Raw genomic sequence first — 27,946 nt, 5'->3', positions numbered from 1 at the left:
ACACGCACTGCGAGTGGAACTAGTAGACAGAGCCACATCTACAGCTGTACAAGGCTCTGTAATAAGGGCTGTAATAAACACTAAAGTCCTGTGCCCATTGTAGAGGGATGATGGTAATCTACTGTAGCACTGCTGGTACTGTATCTGTCGTGACAAATCACATGAGAGCAGACACATAACATTATGATATAGTTATCCTATTGGGACTCTATTGGTGTGCTTTCTGTGATCCTGGGATTATGTAATGGACTGTGTAGAAAGACAGTCCAGAGACCTGGATCTGTGTCAGTGTGGCTGTGGTCTTGACTTGTTGACCCAGGTGAGAGCTGTGCTACAGGAATACTAGCTGCAGGATGACAGACAGTCCTGCACTGTACCTGCTCCGACCAGGCTGGTGTACTGGACTGGAGCTCCAGTGACTCTCATGCCATCTGGACATTCTTAATGACACTGTAGTCACTCAACAGAAATGGCTTCCCACCTGAAGTGACATCTTGGAACTATCTTTCCTGGAACTATTGAAGTTCCCCACTGTTTTATCATGGCTGAAGAGTACATAGTATTTACCCTTATTCTTCAGGCACTTGCACATAGTACCAGTATACTCTAGCTCAGAACAATGCATGCACTTTGGGCTTTTTGAGTGGTCTTGGAAAACTGGGTACTGGGTACCTGGTTTTAAATGCCCTTAGAGTTGTTCTCCTGCAGTGACATTCTTCAGAGGGTTCATCTATCCATGTTCTAGTGCAAATCCTTTTTGAGACTGTGAATCCTCAACTTCAAGTTCTAGTACCATTATAGTGCAGGTGGCTTAGTGGTGCATCTTGACATTTTATCTTTGAGTGTTTCTCATATCCTTGTGTGTATTAAATGAGATATGAAACCTGAGCTTCTGATTTCCCCTGCTCTCTCTATAGATGACAGTCTACATATGAGAGGGGGAGTTCTGGTGGTTTGAACACTGATGGATGAGTATTCGTGTAAGTGGATGGAGAGCTCACGGAAACTCCTTAAAATTAATTAGAGATGGGGATTTAAAAAAAGGATAGAGGTAGAGATTGAGAAAGGAATAGAAACAGAGAATTGAAATGAGGATTGTAGAATGAAGTGGAGGTAGGTCATGGGAGAGGGGGATGAGGAAAGGTATATAGTGAGAGAGGAATGGGTAGACAGAGATATACAGTGCATTTGGAAAGTATTCAGACCCTTTGACTTTTTCAACATTTTGTTAAGTTACAGCATTATTCTAAAAGGGATTAAATAATTGTTTTCCTTCATCAATCAACACACAATATCCCATAATGACAAAGAGAAAACCGTTTTTTTTTTATTCTTGGAAATGTATTAAAAATAAAAAACATAAATACCTTATTTACATAAGCATGCAGACCCTTTGCTCTGAGACTCAAAATTGAGCTCAGGTACATCCTGTTCCCTTTGATCATACTTGAGATGTTTCTACAACAGGATTGGAGGCCATTTGTGGTAAATTCAATTGTTTGGCCAAAGGTGCTTGAACAAAGTACTAAGTAAAGGGTCTTCATACATTTGCAAAAATTTTGAAAAAACTTTTTGGGTTTGTCATTATGGGATATTGTGTGTACATTGACTGTTGTAAAAGAAAGATGAGAAGAGAGTGATATAGTGAGAGGGACAGAGAGAGAATTATAGTGAGAGAAGGATGATGAGAGAGGGATAGAAAGAGAAATATGACAGATGAATGAGTGGGTGGTTGGCTGTGTCTAATAATTCAACAATGCTAGTACAGCCAGCTGGAGGGTCATTCCATGTCATTTCAGCAAGCCATGACACCAACCATCTCAGATTGTTCTTAAATTGTTATTGCATCTTATGTAATGTATTCTCAGTGAATATGGTTTTTTCACCTGTTCAGAAAAATTAGTCAGTGAAGTTGTTAGGCTTATGTCCCATCCTCCATCCTGATATTACCATGTTCTGACCACTAGATAGTTCTGGTGCTGCTTTTTAACCCCCCCCCCCCATTGTTTAAAGGGATTACACAATTACATATTGGTTTTCATACCCTGTAACCAGTCTATGGACCAGGCATGACAGAAACCCATGCTTTGGTTTTGTTCACATGGCCACCATGTTTCAAATGTAAACTTTTTAGCATTTGTGGCATAACTCCAAATCAAGTCTTTGGTATTTATAATATAGCATGTTCACGCTTCATATCAAAATCATCTATAAGTAACATCTTTGAGTTACACAATACATTTTTGTATACTTTAGGATGATTTGGACATGAAGCGTAAAAATACTAGTATAGGTACAGTTGACTTGCATTGGATTTGAGGCACAAATACTAAAAAGTTAGCAAATCAGCTAGTGGCCAGGTAAACAAAACCAAAGCATGGGTTGATGTCATACCAGAGGAGTATCTGACGAAGCAAGCTAGATCTATTCAGGTTTTTCTAAAGCTAACAAGCTTCAGTTAGCTTCACATTCCAGCTCAGGCTTCATCCATGTAAAGTTAGCATGTAAATACCAACTGTAGTGTGCTTTGGTGTGCTTATTATCAATGCACAACCGCGAGCACATTGTTCCCACTCCTATCAATAAAATAGCTTTATTAAGTACAAATAGAATATGTTCAGAAACACTTCTACATGAATGTGGTTGCTACAATAATTTTGGATAATCCTGAATGAATTGTGAAGAATGATGAGTGAGAAAGTTACAGACGCACAAATATCATACCACCCCAAAAAATGCTAACCTCCCTTCTTATTGTAATGGTGAGAGGTAAGCATGTCTCCCAAGTGGCGCAATGGTCTAAGGCTTTGTATCTCAGTGCTTGAGGTGTCAATACAGACCCTGGTTCAATCCCAGGGTGTATCGCAACTGGCTGTGATCTGAAGTCCCATAGGGCTGTGCACAACTGGCCCAGTTTTGTCCAGGTTTGGGGAGGGTTTGGCTGGGGTAGGCTGTCATTGAAAAAAAAATTGTTCTTAAGTTCTTAACTGGCTTGTCTAGGTAAAAAAGAAATCTAATGCTTTTGCCTCTAATTTTTTACTCATCATTATTCCCGATTCATTCAGGATTTTCTGTAATTATGATAGCTTCCACATTAATGTAGAAGTGTTTAGAAACATATTCTAGTTATTGCGTGCTATGAATACGGACAAAATACTTAACATTTTACTACTTTAATACACATAATGCAGAGTGAATTTTTCCCAATACTTTTGCTCCCCTAAAACGGGGGAGGCTATAACTGCTGCAATTTCTAAACGGTTCACCCGATATGCACTTTAACCTCATAGTAATTTATTGATTACAAATGAAAACATTTGGAGTATAGAGACAAAAGAAGAAAAAATCCTTTACTGTCCCAATAATTACTGAGAGCACTGTACTGTATATGTCTCCATCTCAACCAAAAATCTTAGTTAAAGAAAAGGAATAAAATCTAATCTAATAAAACGTTAAATCCACTTTAAATAAAGTTTGATTACATTTTACATTTTAATCAACCAAAGCTTGAAACCCTATGCCTATACTGTATCTATTGCCTATTTGTTGTTGAACTCTGGGTTAAATTGAAACAATAGCTGTTGAGGACTTTAATAGATTCATTGATGATGTATGACATAAAGTATGGTTACATTTCATTTGCGCTGTTAAACCTACCCTTTGGAATGACTTCGAAAATATTCAGACACCTTGACTTTTTACACATTTTGTTACGTTACAGCCTTATTCCAGAATGGATTAAATAAATTAAAAATCTTCAGCAAACTATACACAATACCCCATAATGACAAAGCAAAAACAGGTCGTTCTAAATTTTAGCAAATGTATAAATAAAAAAACAGAAATATCTTATTTACATAAGATCCTTTACAATGTGACTTGATGTTGAGCTCAGGTGCATCCTGTTTCCATTGATAATCCTTGAGATAAATCTACAACTTTATTAGAGTCCACATGTGGTAAATTCAATTGATTGGACATGATTTGGAAAGGTACACACCTGTCTATATATAGTCCCAGAGTTGACACTGCATGTCAGAGCAAAAACCAAGCCATTAAGTCGAAGGAATTGTCCGTAGAGCTCCGAGACAGGAGCTTGTGTCGAGGCACAGATCTGGGGAAGTATACCAAAACATTTCTGCAGCATTGAAGGTCCCCAAGAACACAGTGGCCTCCATCATTCTTTAAATGGAAGAAGTTTGGAACCACCAAGGCTCTTCCTAGAGCTGGCCGCCCGGCCAAACTGAGCAATCGGGGGAGAAGGGCCTTGATCAGGGAGGTGACCAAAACCCGATGGTCACTCTGACAGAGCTCCAGAGTTCCTCTGTGGAGATGGGAGAACCTTCCAGAAGGAAAACCATCTCTGCAGCACTCCACCAATCTGTCCTTTATGGTAGATTGGCTAGATGGAAGCCACTCCATTGTAAAAGGCACATGACTGCCTGCTTGGAGTTTGCCAAAAGGCACCAAAAGGACTCTCAGACCATGAGAAACAAGATTTGCTGGTCTGATGAAACCAAGATTGAACTTGGCCTGAATGTCAAGCATCAAGTCTGGAGGAAACCTGGCACCATCCCTATGGTAAAGCATGGTGGTTGCAGCATCATGCTATGGGGATGTTTTTCATCGGCAGGGTCTGGAAGACTAGTCAGCATCGAGGGAAATATGAATGGAGCAAAGTACAGAGAGATCCTTGATGAACCCGCTACCTCAGACTGGGGCGAAGGTTCACCTTTGACACTAAGCACACAGGCAAGACAACGCAGGAGTCTCTGAATGTCCTTGAGTGGCCCAGCCAGAGCCTGGACTTGAACCTGATCAAACATCTCTGGAGAGACCTGAAAATAGCTGTGCAGCAACGCTCCCCATCCAAACTGGTAGAGCTTGAGAGCATCTGCAGAGAAGAATGGGAGAATCTCCACAAATACAGGTGTACCAAGCTTTTAGTGTCATTCCCAAGAATTCTCTATGCTGTAATCGCTGCCAAAGGTGCTTCAACAAAGTACTGAGTAAAGCGTCTGAATACTTATGTAAATGTGTTACGTTTTTTATTTTTAATAAATTAGCAACAATTTATAAAAATCGATTTTTGCTTTGTCACTATGGGGTATTGTATGTAGATTGATGAGGGAAAACTATTTAATCAATTTTAGAATAAGGCTGGAAAATGCGGAAAATGTCAAGGGGTCTGAACATTCCAAATGCACTGTTCTCTGGTCTCTAGTCAGTGACAAATATAAAAGCTAAGCAGGGCTTGGTTAACTCTTTACTCGTGTGGGAATTGGCCCATGTGGATAGGGTTAAATTTAAATGTTGTTTTATTTACAGTAGAAATGTGAAAATCACATGCATAACAATGGTAGCAATTGAAAGGGAGCAGTTCAGTAATTCAGCAATTCAGTAATATATAAGAATATTCCTGGAAAATGTGGGGCATGTGCAACATAACACAAAAAAAATGTACGGTTTGAGTGAGAGGACTAACCGGTGTCTCAAAGTGACCACACCCCTCTCCAACGTGTGCATAGTTCTAAAGTAATTTCAATGCACTTTTATGACTCAAAGAATAGTCTTCAAATATAAGGTGCTTTTTTTTAGTTCTCCTACCTGTGCCGTTGAGGAACTAGAGCAAGCATACTTGTAGTTGTTTTATTTGACACACAACCCTGCATCCCCACCATCACACAATTATTGTTGTTGATTACGCAATCCAAGAACGGTCCATTATAAATCGCAATCTGGGTCAGGCGGTCATCATCTGAAAGCCTGTTCTACTGCCAGCATGACTAGCTAAGTTATAAAATACAATTTTACAGTGTTAGGCTTTCACTGTGCAATTCAGGGAAACAGATAATCATTTTGGTTTTCATAGAAATGAGTCATGAGTGCATTGAAGTGCGTGTGCCACAGCAAATGTTGTTCAGAACAACCCAGGGTATGACGCCATGTCATCTTGTAACTGTATGTCAAACATAGTAATAATAAGCAGTGACACTGGTGGTATAAAGTACTTAAGTAAAAATACTGTAAAGTACTACTTAAGTACTTTTTTACTATTTACTATTTATATTTTGGACTACTTTAACTTTCACTTCACTACATTCCAAAAGAAAATAATGTAACGAGTACACAAAAAAGTACTTGTTACATTTTCAATGCTTAGCAGGATAGTAAAATGGTCCAATTCACTCACTTAAGAGATCAACTGTGGTCATCCCTACTGCTTCTGATCTGGAGGACACACTATACACAAATGCGTTTTTTCAAATCAAATCAAATCTGATTTGTCACTTGCTCCGAATACAACCGGTGTAGACCATACAGTGAAATGTTTACTTACAAGCCCTTAACCAACAATGCAGTTGTAAGAAAAATAAGTGTTGAGTAAAAAATAGATGAGTAAAAAATACATTTTAAAAATAAAATTAAAATTAAAGAGCAGCAGTAAAATAACAGTAGCGAGGCTATACACAGGGGGTACTGGTACAGAGTCAATGTGCGGGGGCACCGGTTAGTCAAGGTAAATGAGGTAATATGTACATGTAGGTAGAGTTAACAAGACTATGAATAAATAATAAACAGAGTAGCAGCAGCGTAAAAGGGGGGCAATACAAATGGTCTGGGTAGCCACTTGATTAGTTGTTCAGGAGTCTTATGGCTTGGGGGTAGAAGCCGTTAAGAAGCCTTTTGGACCTAGACTTGGAACTCTGGTACTGCTTGCCTTGCAGTAGCAGAGAGAACAGTCTATGACTAGGGTGGCTGGAGTCTTTTACAATATTTAGGGACTTCCTCTGACATCGCCTGGTATAGAGGTCCTAGTTGGCAGGAAGCTTGGCCCCAGTGATGCACTGGGCCGTACACACTACCCTCTGTAGTGCCTTGCGGTCGGAGGCCGAGCAGTTGACATTCCAGACAGTGATGCAACCACTGCCTGCAACCACATGCTCTCGATGTTGCAGCTGTAGAACTTTTTGAGGATCTGAAGACCCATACCAAATCTGTTCAGTCTCTTGAGGGGGAATAGGCTTGGTCGTGCCCTCTTCACGACTGTCTTGATGTGTTTGGACCAGGATAGTTTGCTGGTGATGTGGACACCAAGGAACTTGAAGCTCTCAACCTGCTCCACTACAGCTTCGTCGATGAGGATGTGCTCTGTCCTCCTTTTCCTGTAGTCCACAATCATCGCATTTGTCTTGATCATGTTGAGGAGGTTGTTATCCTGGCACCACACGGCCAGGTCTCTGACCTCCTCCCTATAGGCTGTCTCGTCGTTGTCGGTGATCAGGCCTAACCCTGTTGTGTCATCGGCAAACGTAATTATAGTGTTGGAGTCGAGCCTGGCCATGCTGTCATGAGTGAACAGGGAGTCCTGAAGGGGACTGAGCACGCACCCCTGAGTGGCCCTATGTTGAGGATCAGCGTGGCAGATGTGTTGTTACCTACCCTTACCCCCTGGGGGCGGCCCATCAGGAAGTCCAGGATCTAGGTGCAGAGGGAGGTGTTTAGTCCGAGGGTCCTTAGCTTAGTGATGAGGTTTGAGGGACCTATGGTGTTGAATGCTGAGCTGTAGTCAATGAATAGAATTCTCACATACAGTGGCTTGCAAAAGTATTCACCCCCCGGTATTTTTCCTATTTTTTTGCCCTACAACCTGGAATTAAAATAGATATTTGGGGGGTTTGGATTGATTTACACAACATGCCTACCACTTTGAAGATGCAAAATATTTTAAATTGTGAAACAAACAAGGAATAAGACAAAAATAAACAGAAAACCTGAGCAAACATAACTATTTACCCCCCCAAGTCAATACTTTGTAGAGCCACATTTTGCAGCAATTAAAGCTGCAAGTCTCTTGGGTTATGTCTCTATAAGCTTGGCACATCTAGCCACTAGGATTTTTGCCCATTCTTCAAGGCAAAACTGTTCCTGTTCCTTCAAGTTGGATGAGTTCTGCTGGTGTACAGCAATCTTTAAGTCTTACCACAGATTCTTAATTGGATTGAGGTCTGGGCTTTGACTAGGCCATTCCAAGACATTTAAATGTTTCCCCTTAAACCACTCAAGTGTTGCTTTAACAGTAGGTCCTGCTGGTAAACCTCTGTCACAGTGTAAAATCTCTGGAAGACTGAAACAGGTTTCCCTCAATAATTTCCCTGTATTTACTACCATCCATCATTCCTTCAATTCTGACCAGTTTCCCAGTCCCTGCCAATGAAAATGGTGTTCACTTGGTGATGAGAGGTGTTGGTTTTGCTCCAAACATAGCTTTTTCCTTGATGGCCAAAAAGCTACATTTTAGTCTCATCTGACCAGAGTACCTTCTTCCGTATGTTTGGGGAGTCTCCCTCATGCGTTGTGGTGAACACCAAACGTGTTTGCTTATTTTATCTATAAGCAAGGGCTTTTTCTGGCCACCCTTCAGTTAAGCCCACCTATGTGGAGCGTATGGCTTAAAGTGGTCCTATGGACAGATACTCCAATCTCCGCTGTGGAGCTTTGCAGCTACTTCAGGGTTATCTTTGGTCTCTTTGTTGCCTCTCTGATTAATGCCCTCCTTGCCTGGTCCGTGAGTTTTGGTGGGCGGTCCTCTCTTGGCAGGTTTGTTGTGGTGCCATATTCTTTTCATTAAAAAAATGTATTTAATGGTGCTCTGTGGGATGTTCAATTTTTTTTTTTATAACCCAACCCTGATCTGTACTTCTCTACAACTTTGTCCCTGACCAGTTTTGAGAGCTCCTTGGTCTTCATGGTGCAGCTTGCTCGGTGGTGTTTAGTGGTGTTGCAGACTGGGAGCTTTAAGAACAGGTGTACATATACTGAGATCATGTGACAGATTGTGACATTTAGATTGCACACAGGAGGACTGTTTTTACAGCTAATTATGTGACTTCTGAAGGTAATTTGTTGCACCAGATTTTATTTAGGGGCTTCATAGCAAAGGGGGTATATACAGTGGGGCAACAAAGTATTTAGTCAGCCACCAATTGTGCAAGTTCTTCCACTTAAAAAGATGAGAGAAGCCTGTAATGTTCATGATAGGTACACTTCAACTATGACGGACAAAATGAGAAAAAAAATCCAGAAAATCCCATTGTAGGATTTTTAATGAATTTATTTGCAAATTATGGTGGAAATAAGTATTTGGTCACCTACAAACAAGCAAGATATCTGGCTCTCACAGACCTGTAACTTCTTCTTTAAGAGGCTCCTCTGTCCTCCACTCGTTACCTGTATTAATGGCACCTGTTTGAACTTGTTATCAGTATAAAAGACCTGTCCACAACCTCAAACAATCACACTCCAAACTCCACTTTGGCCAAGACCAAAGAGCTGTCAAAGGACACCAGAAACAAAATTGTAGACCTGCACCAGGCTGGGAAGACTGAATCTGCAATAGGTAAGCAGCTTGGTTTGAAGAAATCAACTGTGGGAGCAATTATTAGGAAATGGAAGACATACAAGACCACTGATAATCTCCCTCGATCTGGGGCTCCACGCAAGATCTCACCCTGTGGGGTCAAAATGATCACAAGAATGGTGAGCAAAAATCCCAGAACCACACGGGGGGACCTAGTGAATGACCTGCAGAGAGCTGGGACCAAAGTAACAAACCCTACCATCAGTAACACACTACGCCGCCAGGGACTCAAATCCAGCAGTGCCAGACATGTCCCCCTGCTTAAGCCAGTACATGTCCAGGCCCGTCTGAAGTTTGCTAGAGAGCATTTGGATGATCCAGAAGAAGATTGGGAGAATGTCATAGATGATTCCAAAATAGAACTTTTTGGTAAAAACTCAACTCGTCGTGTTTGGAGGACAAAGAATGCTTCTTAAAGCTCCCACTGTATGTAATAGAGTGCCAAATGTGTGGAGGGGGCAGGCTACAGACACATAACCATGATGCCATGAGATAATTAAAACAATCCCAAAAGGTGCCAAGAGGAAGATAGAGAGACTGCGCTGCAACGCCTCACTGAAGCGCAGATAAATTGCTTTTCTCTGTGTTAATTACAGGGTTATGATTTTCAAATGATGCAAAGAGCAGCTTTTTGTGCCTTATTATGATAATAAATGTCATTGAATGATAATTTATGGAGATATGCTACAGTGGCTGCTATTACCCTTGCAGAGAGATTGGGTGCAGTTGTCTGGGTGTACTTGGGTGCATTTGTGTGTGTGCATGCGTGTGTGTGTGTGTGTGTGTGTGTGTGTGTGTGTGTGTGTGTGTGTGTGTGTGTGTGTGTGTGTGTGTGTGTGCATGTGTGTTGGCAAGTGTGTTTGAAAGAGAGCGACCCGGCTCTACGTATTTTACTGGTTTGTAACTCACTGACACCACTTCTGGTTAGAGAAGAATAAAGCAGCCCAAGAGTCATCATACAGGATCTTCATTTAAACACACTGAGGAAGCTGAATATGGGGATGAAAAGTGGGAGAGGTAGTAGATTGGTGGTGGATTTTGGTTACACACACTGTCCCACACGTCCAGTTGTTGATGGGCAGAGACAGATTTTTCTCTCTGTCACTGCAAGTATTGTGTGGGAGATGGGAAGTTGAGTGTGCAGCTCAGGGTTGTGAGGTGCTGATAAGTCACCAGCAGGGAATTCATAACAGTGTGTGTAATATCCATACACAGCCATTATTTTCCCCCGCTTGTCTGCAGCAGTGCTCTGTAGCCTACCATAAAAAACAGCCTTCTAGCCAAAACATCAATGATAAAAAGGCTCATTTCATTGCCAATGTCTTTATTTTTCTACAGTATATACCTATATTGTCACAGCAAAATAATTCTGCAGCGACAGTAATGTTTAGTCCATAATGTTGCTTGATGGTGGATAGGCTATTAGCTTTAAATCACTGAGCTCATCTGCATTTCCAGTGTTGCAGGAAAATTCTCAGCAACAAAATAGTGATCAAATTACGATCCTACATCTGTAAGCACATGGAATTACCAATGATACACCATTGTGTACAGTGTGGTTCAGTCATGCTCTCTCTCTTTCTCTCTGGCTCTCTGGCTCTCTCTCTGTCTCTGTAAAGTTTACTCAGCAGCTCTGGACATCTTTGCTTTGCTGACCTGGTAGTGGAGATGCCACTGAGCTGAGAGACCTTGGCAGGAACCCATATCGCTCCAAATTGCCTCTGTCTAGATCAGGGGTAGGCAACTTTGATTGGGGTGGGGGCCACAAAAAAATAGAACTCATCATGAAGGGCCGCAGTGGCTCAAGGCTATGCATACCCACATCCATATCCACACAGACCAGACCAGAACACCTTTTGGGGGTTCTTAGCTAAATATTTTAGCGGCCTCCCCTTTTCAAAGTTTTAGAGTTAATATCCTGCAATTATACACATTTTGCCATGGGGTGTAGAGAAAATGTTGCAGTTTTATAACAAATTTCATGCAATTCTACTAATTTTGCCATTTGGCGGAGAGAAATGTTAGCGGTTTTACAGATAATTTCCTGCATTCTTTTTACAGATAATTTCCTGCATTCTTACAGATAATTTCCTGCATTCTACACATTCTACACACGCCGTAAGGTGGAGAGAAATGTTTGCCGTTCTTTAAATATATCTGAGTGAGAGTGACTAATGAAATCAGTGGGGACCGCCCGGTCAGTAATTCGACCATGATTATTTCAAGTTTAGATAGACTAACTGACCAGTCTAAAATTTCTTAGCTGACATGGGCTAATTGAGTTGCTGTCAGAACCTTTGACTGCTGCAGTGTTAGTGGTACTGACTGAGGTGAGTTTGACTCTAAAGGACTGTGTCAACTGTTTGTTTCAATTACTTCAATGATATCTGTGCTGTAGTCTAGTCTACCTCCCAGTCCCAGTGTATTAGGGATGGTCCTGGACTGGGGAGAGATGGCTGGGCGGGTTTGAGCTGTCAGTGGGGTCCCCCCCATCAGACCTAGAAGAATGGATGTGGAGTGACAGTCACAGTGTTAACGAGGCCACAATAAATAGCCCGACCGAAACGATGCCTGGTACGATGTGTGGTGGCGGTGCTGACAGACGAGGGGCTCTGACTCCCTCTGAGCTGCTCTGTCTGACAGCTGATTGATAGGCAGTCACATTGTGTTTATTTTGCCCACTCGGCCCATCATATATATTTCCTTTCTACAGCCCTGCTATTGTGCTGATATTAAATAGAAATATGACCAGGTGTGACAATGACAATTTGTCCTGTGGTCCAGAGCAGAGCATTGTTGGGCAGCATGGGGGACTGTAATTTTCCTATCAGGCCCTATCAGTTCTCTGATTATACAGTAGCTGCAGTTCTCTCTGGGGCAGACTCGATCAAAGTCAACATCTCTGTCTTTTCACCTTGTTATCAACTGACAAATAAATGCATGTTTTTTCACAATGCTGGTAAACATCAGAGGTTATTAGAGCCATTGTTAGCAGAGTAGCAGACAGCTTGATGAAATGAAGAGAGAGTGAACGAGGTAGTGAAGGATAAAGACAAGTAGAGAGAATGAGAGAGAGAGCTTGCTTTCATAATTTCTTTATTCACACTCCTCTGCATTCTACTGTTATCTCTACCTCCTTCATTCCTGCTCAGCTAGTTCTGAATTCTGATAAAGTCTACAGACTGCCGATGCCAAAAACAGGCCCTAAACTTTTCACGTGAATTTCACATTAAGTAATGGCTTCCCTCAAACGTCTCTTTCACATACAGTGGCTCACTGATAGAGAGGAGCATTAGCATTGACTTCCTTCCCTCTGTTTCTTTCAGTCATTGATCACTGCTGTCTGACAGTGGAGAGAGGGAGCATGTTTAGTGGCTTTGAAATGCTGCCAAAACGTCATACATACCTTCTATACTTGCATAGAAGTATGCACTTGTCTAAGTCACAGTGCACTCAGGATAGTCAAGGTTAGGTAGATTGGCATTTCACTGCCAGACAGGTTTTGGTGTGTGTGTGTGGGAGTGGGAGGCCTGCATGAACGTGATCATTGTAGTCATTTAAAATGTTATACTGAAGAAAAACATTGGTTGAAATGCTGCTACATATTCAGCCATTTGAAATAACAACATATTAGAGAGGAAGCCTGTAGCATTTCCCTTCCCCACTTCCATCCACCTGCTCCAGCAGCACTACAGACCCCAGCCTCCAGCACCCCAGCCTGAAACGGAGAGGCACAGAGGGGGGCATCAATATGCAACACACCTCTGGAAATGTACTTGGTTGACACAGCGTAAAAAAGCGCAAGTGTGAAAAAGATAAATGAATTTTTGCCTATTTGGGCATTTTTATTGGAGACTTAGCAGATCGCTGCCTTGCATGCTAGATGTGGACACGTGCTTTGCTCCCTGAGCGGGCCAGGGTGTTGGTGTTCCAGTGATTACTGTCCCCTCTGCCCATCCAGATTAGGAGGTGAGCAGGCAGAGCAGAGCAGTTGGGCCTGTCTAATGTGATGTGATGTACAGTATGAGTCAGCATTTCTCTCCAGCTGCTGGGGAAATTTACGACATCACTACTGTCACAGGAAACACTAATGAACAAAGGACCCCATGCTGCACTGAAACAGATGTTAGAGACAGATCCATACTGTAGCCATACACTCACTAATTTACAGCATACACACATCCTGTGTTTTAATGTACCTATGTACCTACTGTATCTGTCCTTTTCTCTCCAGTCCACTTACAGTCCTTCACTTAGCAAATGGTCTTATCCAATGCACTTACAATAAGTGTATTTAAAAGAGGATGCAGAATAAACCAGTACAAGCTTTTTCAGAAATAGTTGCTGTCGGTAAGAAGGGATATTGTGTTAGAAACAATAGAACCAATCAAATCTCTCATTGTCTTTCTCACTCTCACTCTCGCTCGCTCGCACACACACACATACACACACACACACTGTATGCATAATCCATATGCATCTGATGGAATGGTAGTGTTATCGTGGATCCTAAAGGCCTCTCAACCTCAGGGATAACTACAGTATGTGAACTGTGTGGGTGAGCAGATTACTCCTAAAGAGTGCTGCTGCATTGTCTTGACGTCCTCTCTCAGTGTGGTACCGGCATTATCCTAGAATAGACTGCCTCATCCTGTTATGTAGGAAAAGCACTCCCCATGAGTGGGCTGTACTGTGTCCTAGAAGGTCTGTCCTATAAGGCAGGGTTCCCCAAACTCAGATTCTGTGCCCCCCTTCACCTAACCCCTTTGGGTGTTCATTTTGGTTTTTGCCCTAGCACTACACATTTGAGTCAAATAATCAAAGCTTGACGAATTGGTTATTTGAATTAGCTTTGTAATGCTACGGCAAAAAACAAAATGTGCACCCAGGACCGAGTTTGGGAAACCCTGCTATAAGGTGTGTGCTGGGAGGCTGCTGTATAACTGTACGATGAAAGCTGAAATGGGCTCAGTTCTTAGTAGAGTAGGGGTCAGGCCAGGATTTGCCGTATACAGTAGCTCAGGGGATAAATTCTACCACTCAAGCAGAAATATGGGCAAATCACTATGCTATTGGACATTTTATGAAAGTGAAGTCAATTTTTAACAGTTCAGACAATTTTTGGCTCTGAGCTTTTCTATGTTCGTGTGTGTGTGTGTGTGTGTGTGTGTGTGTGTGTGTGTGTGTGTGTGTGTGTGTGTTAGTGTGTGCGTGGACATGTTTGTGTTTGTGGTAAGCGAGAGAGGAAAGATTAAAAAGAACATTTTACATGCAGATGCTAGTGATTATTTATGGGCAATTTTGTTATGTGTCTGAAAATTATGTACACCTGTATGAGAGAAAAGTATACACAGTATACACGGGGAACCAGTACCGAGTTGATGTGCAGGGATACAAGGTAATTGAGGTAATATGTACAGTACATATAGGTAGGGTTAAAGTGACTAGGCAACAGGATAGATATAAGATCTGAGGGCCCATGCCAAATTTTGTCAACCTTCTGAGGGGGAAGAGGCATTGTCACGCCTTCTTCACAACTGTGTTGGTGTGTGTGGACCATGATCATTTCTTAGTGATGTGGACACCGAGGAACTTAGACCCGCTCCACTACAGCTGACGTTGAGGTGGAGGTCGGTCACTGCCAGGGCTCTGACCTCCTCCCTATTGGCTGTCTCATCTTCGGTGATCAGGCTTACCACCATCGAGTCGCCAGCACACTTACGCAGCCACGCAGACGTGAGTGAATAGGTAGTACAGGAAGGGACTAAGCACGTACCAATAAGGGGCCCCCGTGTTGAGGGTCAGTGTGGCGAAGGTGTTCTTGCCTACCCTCACCACCTGGGGGTGGCCTGTCAGGAAGTCCAGTGTGTGTGTGTGTGTGTGTGTGTGTGTGTGTGTGTGTGTGTGTGTGTGCGCATGCATGTGCGAGAGAAGAACAGTTGCAGAGAGTCAAACATGATGATGTTGTAGATAACCGGTGATGGAAAACCTTTTGTAAGCTTTATCATTTAAGCTGCATCTGAATAGATTATATCAACAAATAGGCAAGCAGACAATATCCAAACCATGTTATAATAGATCAAGTGACTATCTGTGTACCCACAGCAGCAGGATAATCATCTTGTGTTTTCCTCTTTCTAAAGTGATGAGCTTGTGTGATGTTGTGATGCCTGGTAGTGATGAAGGGCTGAGAGTGTAAAAATACAAAGGTGCATGTGGAGTGTTTATTGGTAAACTGAAAGAGTTTAGGGTTGGGGCTGTGTGTGTATTTTACATTTTAGTAGCACCTTAATTGGGGAGGACAGGCTCATGGTAACAGCTGGAGGAGAATTAGTGGAATGGTGTCAAATACAGTGTCCATATTTCTGATGCCATTCCATTAGCTCCGTTCCAGCCATTATTAGGAGCCATCTTCCCCTCAGCAACCACTTTTATCCCGAGCAACTTACAGTAGTGAGTGCATATATGAGTGCATATATTTTTCATTCTTGTCCCCTGTGGGAATCAAACCCACAACCCTGGTGTTGCAAGTGCCATGCTCTACCAACAGAGCCAAATGGGATTGAGCCACTAAATCAGCGGTGTGTGACATGAACACAGATGTGAACCCCCAGAGGCACGGCACCATTCCCCATCCAATCAAAAATCAAAATGCACCTCCCATCACCTGGCTCTCAGGATGACATTAGTAGGGTCATCCCTCAACCACAGACTCCAGCTGCTTTCCACGCAAATACATTATTCTCTGAGGAGTTATCGGAGTTCATCCATTATCTTCACACTCCAACCACAGACAGAGCATCCACAGACATACACAGACTGTCCACTAAACCTCAGCTTCAACTTCACACAACACACGTTGCACTTCAAATATGCAGTCTCATCATGCTTCAATTCAACAGTTTTGTGTCTTAGATAGATATTGTCATTTCAGTGTCTCAATATCTTACTTAGAAACAGTGTTAAAATGTATTTACTGAAAAAGCTCTTACTAGCTGATGTCCTATACAAGTGTGTAATCTTTTGTTGCTGAGATATTCTTGCATAGCAAGGTTTAAAAGAGCTTCTGTTGCTGCAGAATTGTTTTCGTGCTGTAGCAAACTGGCTACAACAGGAAAATACTGTACCTAATGTATCTCCATATATAATCATGTTGTATTTGTCTCATACCATTGTCGTGACTTTACTTTCATTAATCTGATGACTGCTATTTATCTAATCAACTAACTAGGTTTAATTGTAACAACTAACTCATTAGGATTTGGGTTACCATGATATTGGTTCTTTAAAGAGTTACCATTTTCCTGAATTAAACTCTAAATGTCTTTACCTATCACATACATAAACTGTCATCTTATTAATCATAACCTCGTATCATATCATCATTCTGAACCGTCCTAACCTCCTGCATCTGAAAAAACTTGAGCCTTACTTATGATTCAGTGTTGCTTGTTACAAAAGACATGGAGAGGGACAGAGGGAGAGGACAGACATAATATGTTAGTACATTTAGAAACTACTCTCACAGTAACCATATACTTTGCACACAAACTGCCGCCCTCTTTGAGTAAGAGATCATGAATGTATTTACGTGAAATGTCTTGGTTCTTCGTGTATTTGTCGGAACCAGGCCACCTAGGAAAGGGAGTTGGGCCTTTTCAGGTCTTCTACTGTTGTTCTCCTCTGCAGTCGTCTGGTATCCGGTGACTTGTCGTCCTGAACAGAACTACAGAATTTATTCTCCTTCCATTTGCTCTGGAAGATGCTTCTTTGAAGATAGGCGAGCCAGCCGTGTCGATGGTCCCCAGTGGGGTGATGAGAGTAGGGTACTATGGTGATTTGAGAAGAATAGTAGAATGGTTCCACTTAAATTCACTTTCAAAGATACCTTACTTAGGACAGCTAATCAGCCGTATCAATGATTGTCTGGGAGGAGACTTTATCGCCTCTACCACGAGTTTAGATTTCAGAGTTCAAACCACATTAAAAGTGAGCTGCAGCTCCATGTCTCTCTGTTCGGATATGTTAATTCTTAACCCGTCATTTTATACAGTTTGTTCAAATGGGCAGTTCTGTCAGGCTGACACGCTCTCTGACCTCCCCCAGGGGCATGACTTTTCACTGTGCAAAGTTATGTAAATCTATGGCTCCTAAAATCATTACGAAAAATACTTTCATAATTTTTTATATTTTATGCACAACGCATCGGTTGGACACTTCACACATAGAGTGGGTATACTTCCCAAGTTACAGTATTTCCTTTATAACATTTTTAATGACATTACAAAATAACAAGCAAACCGACATCAGTGTTTCTTTAGGTCGCCTCTGACCATTCCCCACATTCTATGTTAGATATATTGTTCCAGTATTCACTTTAGAACATGTTAGAGTTTTAGCGGGAGGTCTGTGTAGAGTCACATTCCTATGGAGAATATTGGAGAGGGAGATGCTGAAAGTTCTGTCCTAGATTTACAACAGGGGGTGAGCTGTCAACACCCACCGGTTCCCTTCTCCCCCCTCTGTGTGTGAGAGGAGGTATGGTTTAAGTTTTGTATTGCCATGCTTATCTGACCTATTTTGATCCTCACAGGACAGTCATGACACCATGGCATTGCCCTGACTATATTCTGATCAGCTGTCATCTGTTCCCTTTTCAGGTTTGCAGTTCTGAGAGACCCGGCTAACTGGCTTAGTGTGAACCCGGTTAGAGGTACGGTCAACACCTCTGCCAATCTGGACAGAGAATCACCTTACGTTCAAGACAACAAATACACTGCCATCTTCATGGCCACAGACAACGGTAAGTCAGAGATTCAGTAAATCTCTTTTAATAGTGATGTGGAGTCCTCAAAAAATGGTGTGATGATAATCTATTCTGCATCTGGAGAGAATATGGTATAAGGAATATTTAATCAAATGTCATGTCTAATCCTCAAATAATACCCTTACAAGTCACAGATTTGAATTAGTACATCAACACAAAAAAAGGATTGCTGTAGAACGGATGACAACTGGTATGGCGTGATTACTGTAAAGTTGTAGATAGTTCCTCTCCTATTTCCTCAAAGTGATGTATAACCATGGGTTTACATAGGCCTTGGAGTTTTGACATCCAGGTAGACCCTAATAAAAAGTTGTTTTAGCTGTCCCCATAGTATAACCGTTTTTGGTTCCAGGTTAAAAAAAACTTTGCGATTCCAGGAAGTACCATTTGTGTTCCATGTAGACCCCTATATGGAAAGGGTTCTACATGGAAACCAAAACGGTACTACTTGGTACCAAAAGGGTTCTACCTGGAACTCTGTCACTGACTGTGGCTTTGAGAGGCACACTCAGACCCACATCACTTGAGCCTTGAGTGAGAGAGAGGACAGTAGAAGGGGCTCCTCTCTACTAGGAGGACCTCAGGGAACTTTTGACAGATCCATTAACAGACGTGTGACATTATATTAGTGAGGCTTTCTTTTTTTCACCATTATTTAACCAGGTAGGCCAGTTGAGAACAAGTTCTCATTTACAACTGCGACCTGGCCAAGATTAGTCAAATCAGTGCAACACAAACAACAACATAGCGTTATACATGGAATAAACAAACATACAGTCAATAGTCAATAGAAAAAGTGTTTATACAGTAGAGGTCGACCGATTAATTGGAATGGCCGATTAATTGGGGCCGATTTCAAATGTTCACAACAATCGGTAATCGGCATTTTTAGAAGCCGATTATGGCTGATTTTAATTGCACTCGATGAGGAGACTGCGTGGCAGGCTGACTACCTGTTATGCGAGTGCAGCAAGGAGCCAAGGTAAAGTGCTAGCTAGCATTAAACTTATCTTATAAAAAACAATCAATCTTCACATAATCACTAGTTAACTACACATGGTTGATGATATTACAGGTTTATCTAGCTTGTCCTGCGTTGCATATAATAGATGCGGTGCCTGTTAATTTATCATTGAAACACAGCCTACTTCGCCAAACGGGTGATTTAACAAGCGCATTCGCGAAAAAAGCACTGTCGTTGCACCAATGTGTACCTAACCATAAACATCAATGCCTTTCTTAAAATCAATACACAAGTATATATTTTAAACCTACAATAGTTAGTTAATATCACCTGCTAACATGAATTTCTTTTAACTAGGGAAATTGTGTCACTTCACTTGCGTTCAGTGCAAGCAGAGTCAGGGTATATGCAGCAGTTTGGGCCCCCTGGCTCGTTGTGAAGTGTGTAAAGACCATTTCTTCCTAACAAAGACTGTAATTAATTTGCCAGAATTGTACATAATTATGACATAACATTGAAGGTTGTACAATAAGTACAACCTAAAGCTTCTTACCTGGGAATATTGAAGACTCATGTTAAAAGGAATCACCAGCTTTCAAATTTATTGCCTTACCTCACTTATCCTACCTCATTTGCACACACTGTATATTAGAGGTCGATTGATTATGATTTTTCAATGCCGATACCGCTACCGATTATTGGAGGATGAAAAAAAGCTGATACTGATTAATCGTCTGATTTCTTTCTTTTTATATATATATATATATATTTGCTCAGAGCAAGGAACTTAAGCGTTAGCTTTTTTACATGGCACATATTGCACTTTTACTTTCTTCTCTTCTTTTACTTTCTTCTTGCTTTATTTAACCCAAATTGAACATGTTTCATTATTTATTTGAGACTAAATTGATGTTTAAATGTATTATATTAAGTTAAAATAAGTGTTCATTAAGTATTGTTGTAAATGTCATTATTACAAATATATATTTGAAAAAGAATAATAATAATTGGCCAATTAATCGGTATCAGGTTTTTTTTGGGTCCTCCAATAATCGGTATCGGTATCGGCGTTGAAAAATCATAATCGATCGACCTCTAATATACAGTGTGTGCAAATGAGGTAGGATAAGGGAGGTAAGGAAATAAATAGGCCATAGGGGCGAAATAATTACAATTTAGCAATTAAATACTGGAGTGATAGATGTGCAGAAGATGAATGTGCAAGTAGAGATACTGGGGTGAAAAGGAGCAAAATAAATAAATAACAGTATGGGGATGAGGTAGTTCGATGGGCTATTTACAGGTAGGCTATGTACAGGTGCAGTGATCTGTGAGCTGCTCTGACAGCTGGTGCATAAAGTTAGTGATGGAGATATGAGTCTCCAGCTTCAGTGATTTTTGCAGTTCGTTCCAGACATTGGCAGCAAAGAACTGTAAGGAAAGGTGGCCACATTCAGAATTGGCTTTGGGAGTTATCAGTGAAATATACCTGCTGGAGCGTGTGCTGCTAGATGACCTGGAGCCAGTGGGTTTGGCGACGAATATGGAGTGAGGGACAGCCAACGAGAGCATACAGGTCGCAGTGGTGGGTAGTATATGGGGCTTTGGTGACAAAATGGATGGCACTGTGATAGACTGCATCCAATTTGATAAGTAGAGTGTTGGAGGTAACTTTGTAAATGACATCGCCAAGGTCGGGGATCGGTAGGATAGTCAGTTTTACGAGGGTATCTTTGGCAGCATGAGTGAAGGATGCTTTGTTGCGAAATAGCAAGACGGTTCTAGATTTCATTTTGGATTGGAGATGCTTAATGTGAGTCTGGAAGGAGAGTTTAAGTCTAACCAGACACCTAGGTATTTGTATTTGTCCACATTTTCTAAGTCAGAACTGTCCAGAGTAGTGATGCTGGACGGGCGGGCAGGTGCGGGCAGCGATCGGTTGAAGAGCATGCATTTAGTTTTACTTGCATTTAAGAGCAGTTGGAGGCCATGGAAGGAGAGTTGTATGGCATTGAAACTCGTCTGGAGGATAGTTAACACAGTGTCCAAAGAAGGATCAGAAGTATACAGAATGGTGTCGTCTGCATGGAGGTGGATCAGATAATCACCATCAGCAAGAGAGACATCATTGATGTATACAGAGAAGAGAGTCGCCTGTGATTGTACCCTGTGGCACCCCCATAGAGACTGCCAGAGGTCCAGACAACAGCCCTCCGATTTGACACACTGAACTCTGTCTGAGAAGTAATTGGTGAACCAGGCTATGCAGTGATTTGAGAAACCAAGGCTGTTGAGTCTGCCGATAAGAATGTGGTGATTGACAGTGTCATGACGTTGCACTGGGGGTAGGTTTATGACAGTCATAAATACCTCTTCCCCCCTTTTTCCTCTCTCTACCCTACTGATGTGACATTTGAAAATCCCTTGGTTAACATAGAGATTCTGGGAACATCAGAAGGTGGGGGGAAATTAACTATATTCTGGTAACCCGACCAATTGAACATATGCGGTGGTACTTAATGAATATGATGTCAGTTCAGTTGTCATCTGAGACATTCTCATCGATGATAGGATGACATAAACTCTACAGTGGAAAGTCTACACATCAGAGGTATCGGATTCACATGGAATTGTTGTAAAATTTAAATGTTTGAATATAACATTTTTGGTGAAGAGATGAAATGTAATTTTAGCTACCAAATGAGAGATTTGGGTTTTCATAAGATTAGGTCTTTGCTCAATCGGTGGCCCGCCCCTGTGAAGGGACATGGGTTATAAAACTTTTCAAACATGCCCTCCTCTCCCTTCCTATATAAAGCCTTGACGACAATATAACCTCCTGTTCCCGCTCTTTCACTCAAACCCAGTCTCTTTTCTTTTGTGTAACCAGCTGTCATATCTGTTCCGTCCGCCAGCGACGTTTTCCTTTATGATGTAATTTGTAATCAAGGTATAATTCATTCTGTATATGTAATTCTGTGTGATTAGTTTGGTATTTAGTAAATACAAATACATTGTATTGCTGATTCAACTTGTTAGCCAGGGTTCGTGAAGATAACCAATAATTTACAACTTTCAGATGAGACTGAATTAAGGTGACAATTAATATTGACTGCTATTGATGTAAAATATTACTAGGTCTTCTTGAGTTTATTCGGAATATAACAGCTCTATGAATATTATTTTGTGGTGTCCCGACTCTGTAGTTAATTACATTTACATGATTAGCTCAATCATGTAATATTAATTACGGAGAAAGGATATTATAGAATAGCATGTCATACCACTTAATCCGGCATAGCCAAAGACACGACAACAGAGACGAAAGCCTTGGCCAGGTCAATGAATACAGCTGCACAGTATTGTCTCTTATCGATGGTGGTTATGTTATCGTTTAGCGTGGCTGAGGTGAACCCATGACCAGCTCGGAAGCCAGATTGCATAGCGGAGAAGGTACGGTGGGATTTGAAATGGTCGGTAATCTGTTTGTTAACTTGGCTTTCGAAGACCTTAGAAAGGCATGGTAGGATTGATATAGATCTGTAGCAGTTTGAGTCTAGAGTCATACCCCTTTGAAGAGGGGGATCACCGTGGCAGCTTTCCAATCTTTGTGGATCTCAGACGATAAGAAAGAGAGGTTGAACAGGCTAGTAATAGGGGTTGCAACAATTTCGGCAGATAATTTTTTAGAAAGAAAGGGTCCAGATTGTCTAGCCTGGCTGATTTGTTGGGGTCCAGATTTTGCAGCTCTTTCAGAACATCAGCTATCTGGATTTTGGTGAAGGGGAAATGAGGGGAGGATTGGGCAAGTTGCTGTGGAGAGTGCAGGGCTGTTGACAAGGGTAGGGGCCAGCCGTAGAGATGTGCTTATTGAAATTCTCAATTATTGTGGATTTATCGGTGGTGACAGTGTTTCCTAGCCTCATTGCAGTGGGCAGTTGGGAGGAGAACAGAGGAGCTGGAGCGATAGGAGAGGAGGAAGCCGGGGCGGGTTTCCACTCTAGTCCGATGGTGCTCTGGGACTGCAGGGCTGGGGCGAGTCCAGCGGCCGACCAGACTCAGATGAGATCTGGAGACAAACATATCTGTGAATGTTTCCAGCACTATAGCTGTGTCCACTTGTCAACCTTTCAGTCCCACTACTTCTTTCACGAGCGAGAGAGAGTTGAAGAGAAGGAGCAAGGGAGAGTGGTTAGAGCAGTTGGAAGAACAAGCATGTGAAATGATAGACTGTCTTAGAGGCAGATGATGGGGATGAGACCGCAGGAAAGAAACTGATCTGGAATATGGTGTAGTGTGGTGTAGTTTGTCATTGCCAGAATGAATTATGAGTCTACATTTTGTGCCAGCAGTATTTGATTCATTAATATGCATAATGTCAATAAAGGGGTTTAATTATCTGATTCCAGCTGTACTATCTGGACAATTGCTCTCAGTAGCCTAGTTCGGACATCATGATTTGACAGTTATGATAACAATATGTCATGATTTTTTTGCAGATTTATCTGTAAAATTATTGTCTGTTATGATGTTCATGCACCGATCAGTATAGCTGCTGCCGTATCCTGCTCGTAAATCATAGTTTTTGATGGCCATTTGAGCCATGTGTTGTATGTCTAAGAACATGCCCTCTGGGGCTATGCTGGAGTAATGGCCCATGTCTCCACAGCTAACCGAAGTTCCGTGCACTGCATGCCATTCTGTGTGTGTGTTTTCTTGTTTGTTTATGTGTGTGTGTGTGTGTGTGTGTGTGTGTGTGTGTGTGTGTGTGTGTGTGTGTGTGTGTGTGTGTGTGTGCGCGCGCGCTCGTCACCTGGCCTGAGGAAAGTGCTCTGTCATAGACAGGCTGAAGCTTGTCTACAATGATCTTTTAGATGATTGCATGACAACACACCTACGCCAGCTACTAACAGGGTATCGATCTGACACACATCTTTATCTGGAACACTCAAAGGAATGTTCCAGGCCTCCAACTGACCAGCAGAGTGCTCTGGCTGAGAGAGAGAGGGAGGGAGAGGGGTTGAGGGGGATGGTCCTTGTTTCTTCCCTTCTAAAGGGAAGGGAGAAAAAGCAAGAGAAAGAGAGCGAGGGTAGAAAATATATACAGATAAAAATAAAGATAAAGGGATTCAGTAGAGAATGAGAAGGAGAAGAGAGATAGATAAAAACAAAAGTCTTACTGTATATTATTATATGGATATAGGCTGGGGGTCCTAGTGAGAGGGGAAAGGAAGACATTGTGATGTGGTCAAGGGGCAGCGTATACTATCGTCATTGATTTCCTCGCTCTACTTCCTCCTTTATAATTCAGTAGTTCTTAACTTTTCAGCCAGCAACAAACTTTTTAACATTACAATTATTCCACAATACTGACGACGGATCAGCTCCCAAAGATACAGTGTATTACCACCTATGGCTGGAAGTAGGCTATTGAGGCGCTTTGTTATACTTAGGCAATAATAATGCACTAAGTCACAGATTGGGTAAATCAATGCACACATTATGTCACACATCATGAAACACATGCAAACATTACAGGCAGTAGCCTAGTTGCAAAATATAACTCAATTGAATAAACATGAAATTGATTTCAATACTATTGAAGCAGCCAGTAGTATCGACACATGGTCTAACGACTCACTTAGTGAACATTCTCTCTATGTGCTTGCTTGGGAAACACTCTTAAAATGTTGGCTCGTAAACAACAATTCCTCTGGTATGATCATCGTACACTCTTAGAAAAACAGGTGCTATCTAAAACCTAAAAGGGCACATTGAATTTACAATACTAACCTTATTGACGGAGTGAAAAGAATGAAGCCTGTATAGAGTGCCTTGTTGATTCCTGTTTGCAACAAGGCACTAAAGTAATACTGCAAAAAATGTGTCAAAGCAATGACATGTCCTGAATACAAAAGGAATACATAGTGTTATGTTTGGGGCAAATCCAATACAACACATCATTGAGTACCACTCTCCATATTTTGAAGCATAGTGGTGGCTGTGTCATATCGCAGCGCACAATTGGACCAGTGTCGTCCAGGCTTGGCCAGGGTAGGCCGTCATTGTAAAGAAGCGTTTGTTCTTAACTGACTTGCCTAGTTAAATAAAGGTTAAATAAAAAAAATGTTATGGGTATGCTTTTAATCGTTGAGGACTGGGGACTTTATCAGGATAAAAAAAGAAACGGAATGGCGCTAAGCACAGGCAAAATCCTAGAGGAAAATCTGTTTCAGTCTGCTTTCCATTAGACAGTGGGAGATGAATCCACCTTTCAGTAACAATAACCTAAAATACAAGGCCAAATCTACACTGGAGTTGCTTACCAAGAAGATGTGAATGTTCCTGAGTGGCCGAGACACAGTTTTGACATAAATCTACTTGAAAATCTATGGCAAGATTTGAAAATGGTTGTCTAGCAATGATCAACAACCAATCTGACAGAGCTTGAAGAATTTAGAAAATAATCTTAGGCAAACGTTGCACAATCCAGGTGTGGAAAGCTTTTAGAGACATACCCAGAAAGACTCACAGCTGTAATCGCTGCCAAAGGTGATTCTACAAAGTATTGACTCAGGGGTGTGAATACTTATGTACATTAGATATTTCTGTATATAATTTTCAATGCATTTGTAAAAATGCCTAAAAGCATGTTTTCACTTTTTCATTATGTGTAGATGGGTGAGAAAAAAACGAATATTTAATCAATTTGGAACTCAGGCTGTAACAACAAAATATGGAATAAGTTAAGGGGTAGGAATACTTTCTGAAGGCACTGTATTTTCATCTTTTTTTACTTTCTTTCATTCACACAGGGAAGGGGTGGTAAGAGGAGGGTTATTTGGTCGCAGGGATGGAGGGTGAATTTATGTACATCTTGAATATTATTGCCTGCCTGTGATTTGAACCCCTCACAGAAAAAAAATATAATAATAAAAAGTTGGTATCAAAAAAATAATAAAAATCCTCATAGACTTCTTGGTTCTAACAGTCGGGTCAACTCACCTGGGTGTCCTCCATTTGCCCTGCAGCCAGCCAGAGAGCAGTGAGGTGAGGACTGTGCTCAGTCTGCGTGGCCGAGCCATTGTTCTACAAGAAGGAGAAATAAATGGGTACATGTTGCACTCGTTGGTGTGTGAAGTTGCAGATTCGCCTGAATTACTATGTTCCAGATACACTGTAAAACATTTCTCTGCTTGTCAGAAAACGCTCCTGCTTTTTGGAATGAACTGGGTGAATTCCACAGAGCTTTGCCTCACTACAACACCTGATGGCCCTGCACAGTGGAGCTATCAGAAAGATGAAGGTAAAGGAGAGAAACTGTTTTTAGGAGAAGGGGTTTCCTGGGTGTTTATTTTGGACTCCCTCGTCAGTGGGATTTTCTCCTGATCTCTAATGCCCTACAGAGCACTCTTTCAGTCCCCCTTGTGGGTATTTTATATGTTTTTGGCCATTTCCTCCAGTCAAATCATCAAATTGCCCTCTAGTGGCCTCATTGATGGAATATATTTGTATTTTCAAAATGTCATCATTAATACATTCATAAAAGTGTTTCTATGTCAAACGGTTTTGTTATATTTCAGTCTCCTGTGATGTATATAAAGTGTAATATTGGGATGCAAACTCAACATTTTATACATTTATAGACTATATCTGACATGGTACAGGTGTCTTCTTTTTTAAGCCCATAACCATGTATGTGAGGTGTATACTTTTGTTTCAAAGTGGATTTAAGACTACCAAGGAACACTCTGTGTGACCCTGATTTAGCCCACTGCATTTAGAGGTTAACGTGTTTGTGTTGAACATTTCCAAGGTTTGGGTCTGAATTCTATCTGCTTATCTAATAATGGTCTCACTCCCAAAACCCCCTACCACTATGTGAGAAGGTAAAAGCTTCAAGGAAAAATAAACATGCACATGTTTATGTGAATGCTCTAGTCAAGGTCTTAGGTGATGCTCAGTGTCAGCGTTGTGTTGTGTCCTGCATGATGTTGAATGGCTCTTTATTAAAAATGTGAAACACCCTACTGGTGGGCTGCACTTGTCAGTTAGAGTGATGAATACATTATCAAAGCCCCATACCACCCGCCACCTTGCCTCATATCAGCAGCTCTTTATGTATGCATGAAGGAGCTGAGCGCGGTTTGTTTACGGTGACATACTCGACCTCCATACAGACGCTATGTAGAGGGAGAGCCCGCTCAGAACACCGCTGCGCTGCACTGCGCTGCACTGCGCTGCACTGCGCGCCCACCCAGGGATATTATCCACACATTTAAGCAGGGTGATGCCTCAGTATTCATCAGAGCAAACTGGCTTCCGTTCTAGTGTAATTGAAAGCTAAGAAGGAGCAGCGAGCGAGGTGTCTGTGTGTTTTGTATCTCAGCTCTGGTGCACAGCTCCATAGAGATCTGATTCAACATGATTCAGATTCATTTGGCAGCTCATCGCCACAGGCCAGAATGTAGTCTCATAACCCTGGATGAGCTGAAGACCTGTCAATCAAACACCTGTACTGTCTGCAGTACTCTGCACTATTGAACTTAAAGAAAAACAACTCCATCTGTGCTTCACTTAGTGAGAAAACCAGTGCTCTTTCCCTCCATTAACGGTATGCCTCTCTCTTTTCAGTACCTCAGATAACTTCTGCTCTGCTTGTCCTGCATCATTGCTATGCTAAGTGCAGAGAATGAGATGTTCGTCCCCGTAATGGCCTGAGTAATTTCCAGCA

At 41.7% G+C, this 27,946-nt stretch overlaps 1 protein-coding gene across 1 annotated transcript in view; it reads left to right on the top strand.

Moving 5' to 3' along the window:
* LOC112252318 (cadherin-13) overlaps window positions 1-27,946 on the top strand; it is a 610,184-nt gene that overhangs the window by 533,296 nt on the left and 48,942 nt on the right. The window contains exon 12 of the mRNA XM_024423437.2: window positions 18,082-18,224. Within this exon, the coding sequence (XP_024279205.1) occupies window positions 18,082-18,224 (143 nt within the window). The remainder of the gene's footprint in view (window positions 1-18,081; window positions 18,225-27,946) is intronic.

This window comes from Oncorhynchus tshawytscha, linkage group LG06, assembly GCF_018296145.1.
Source record: "Oncorhynchus tshawytscha isolate Ot180627B linkage group LG06, Otsh_v2.0, whole genome shotgun sequence".
Lineage (NCBI taxonomy): Eukaryota > Metazoa > Chordata > Actinopteri > Salmoniformes > Salmonidae > Oncorhynchus > Oncorhynchus tshawytscha.
This window is presented reverse-complemented; position numbering and strand designations above follow the sequence as displayed.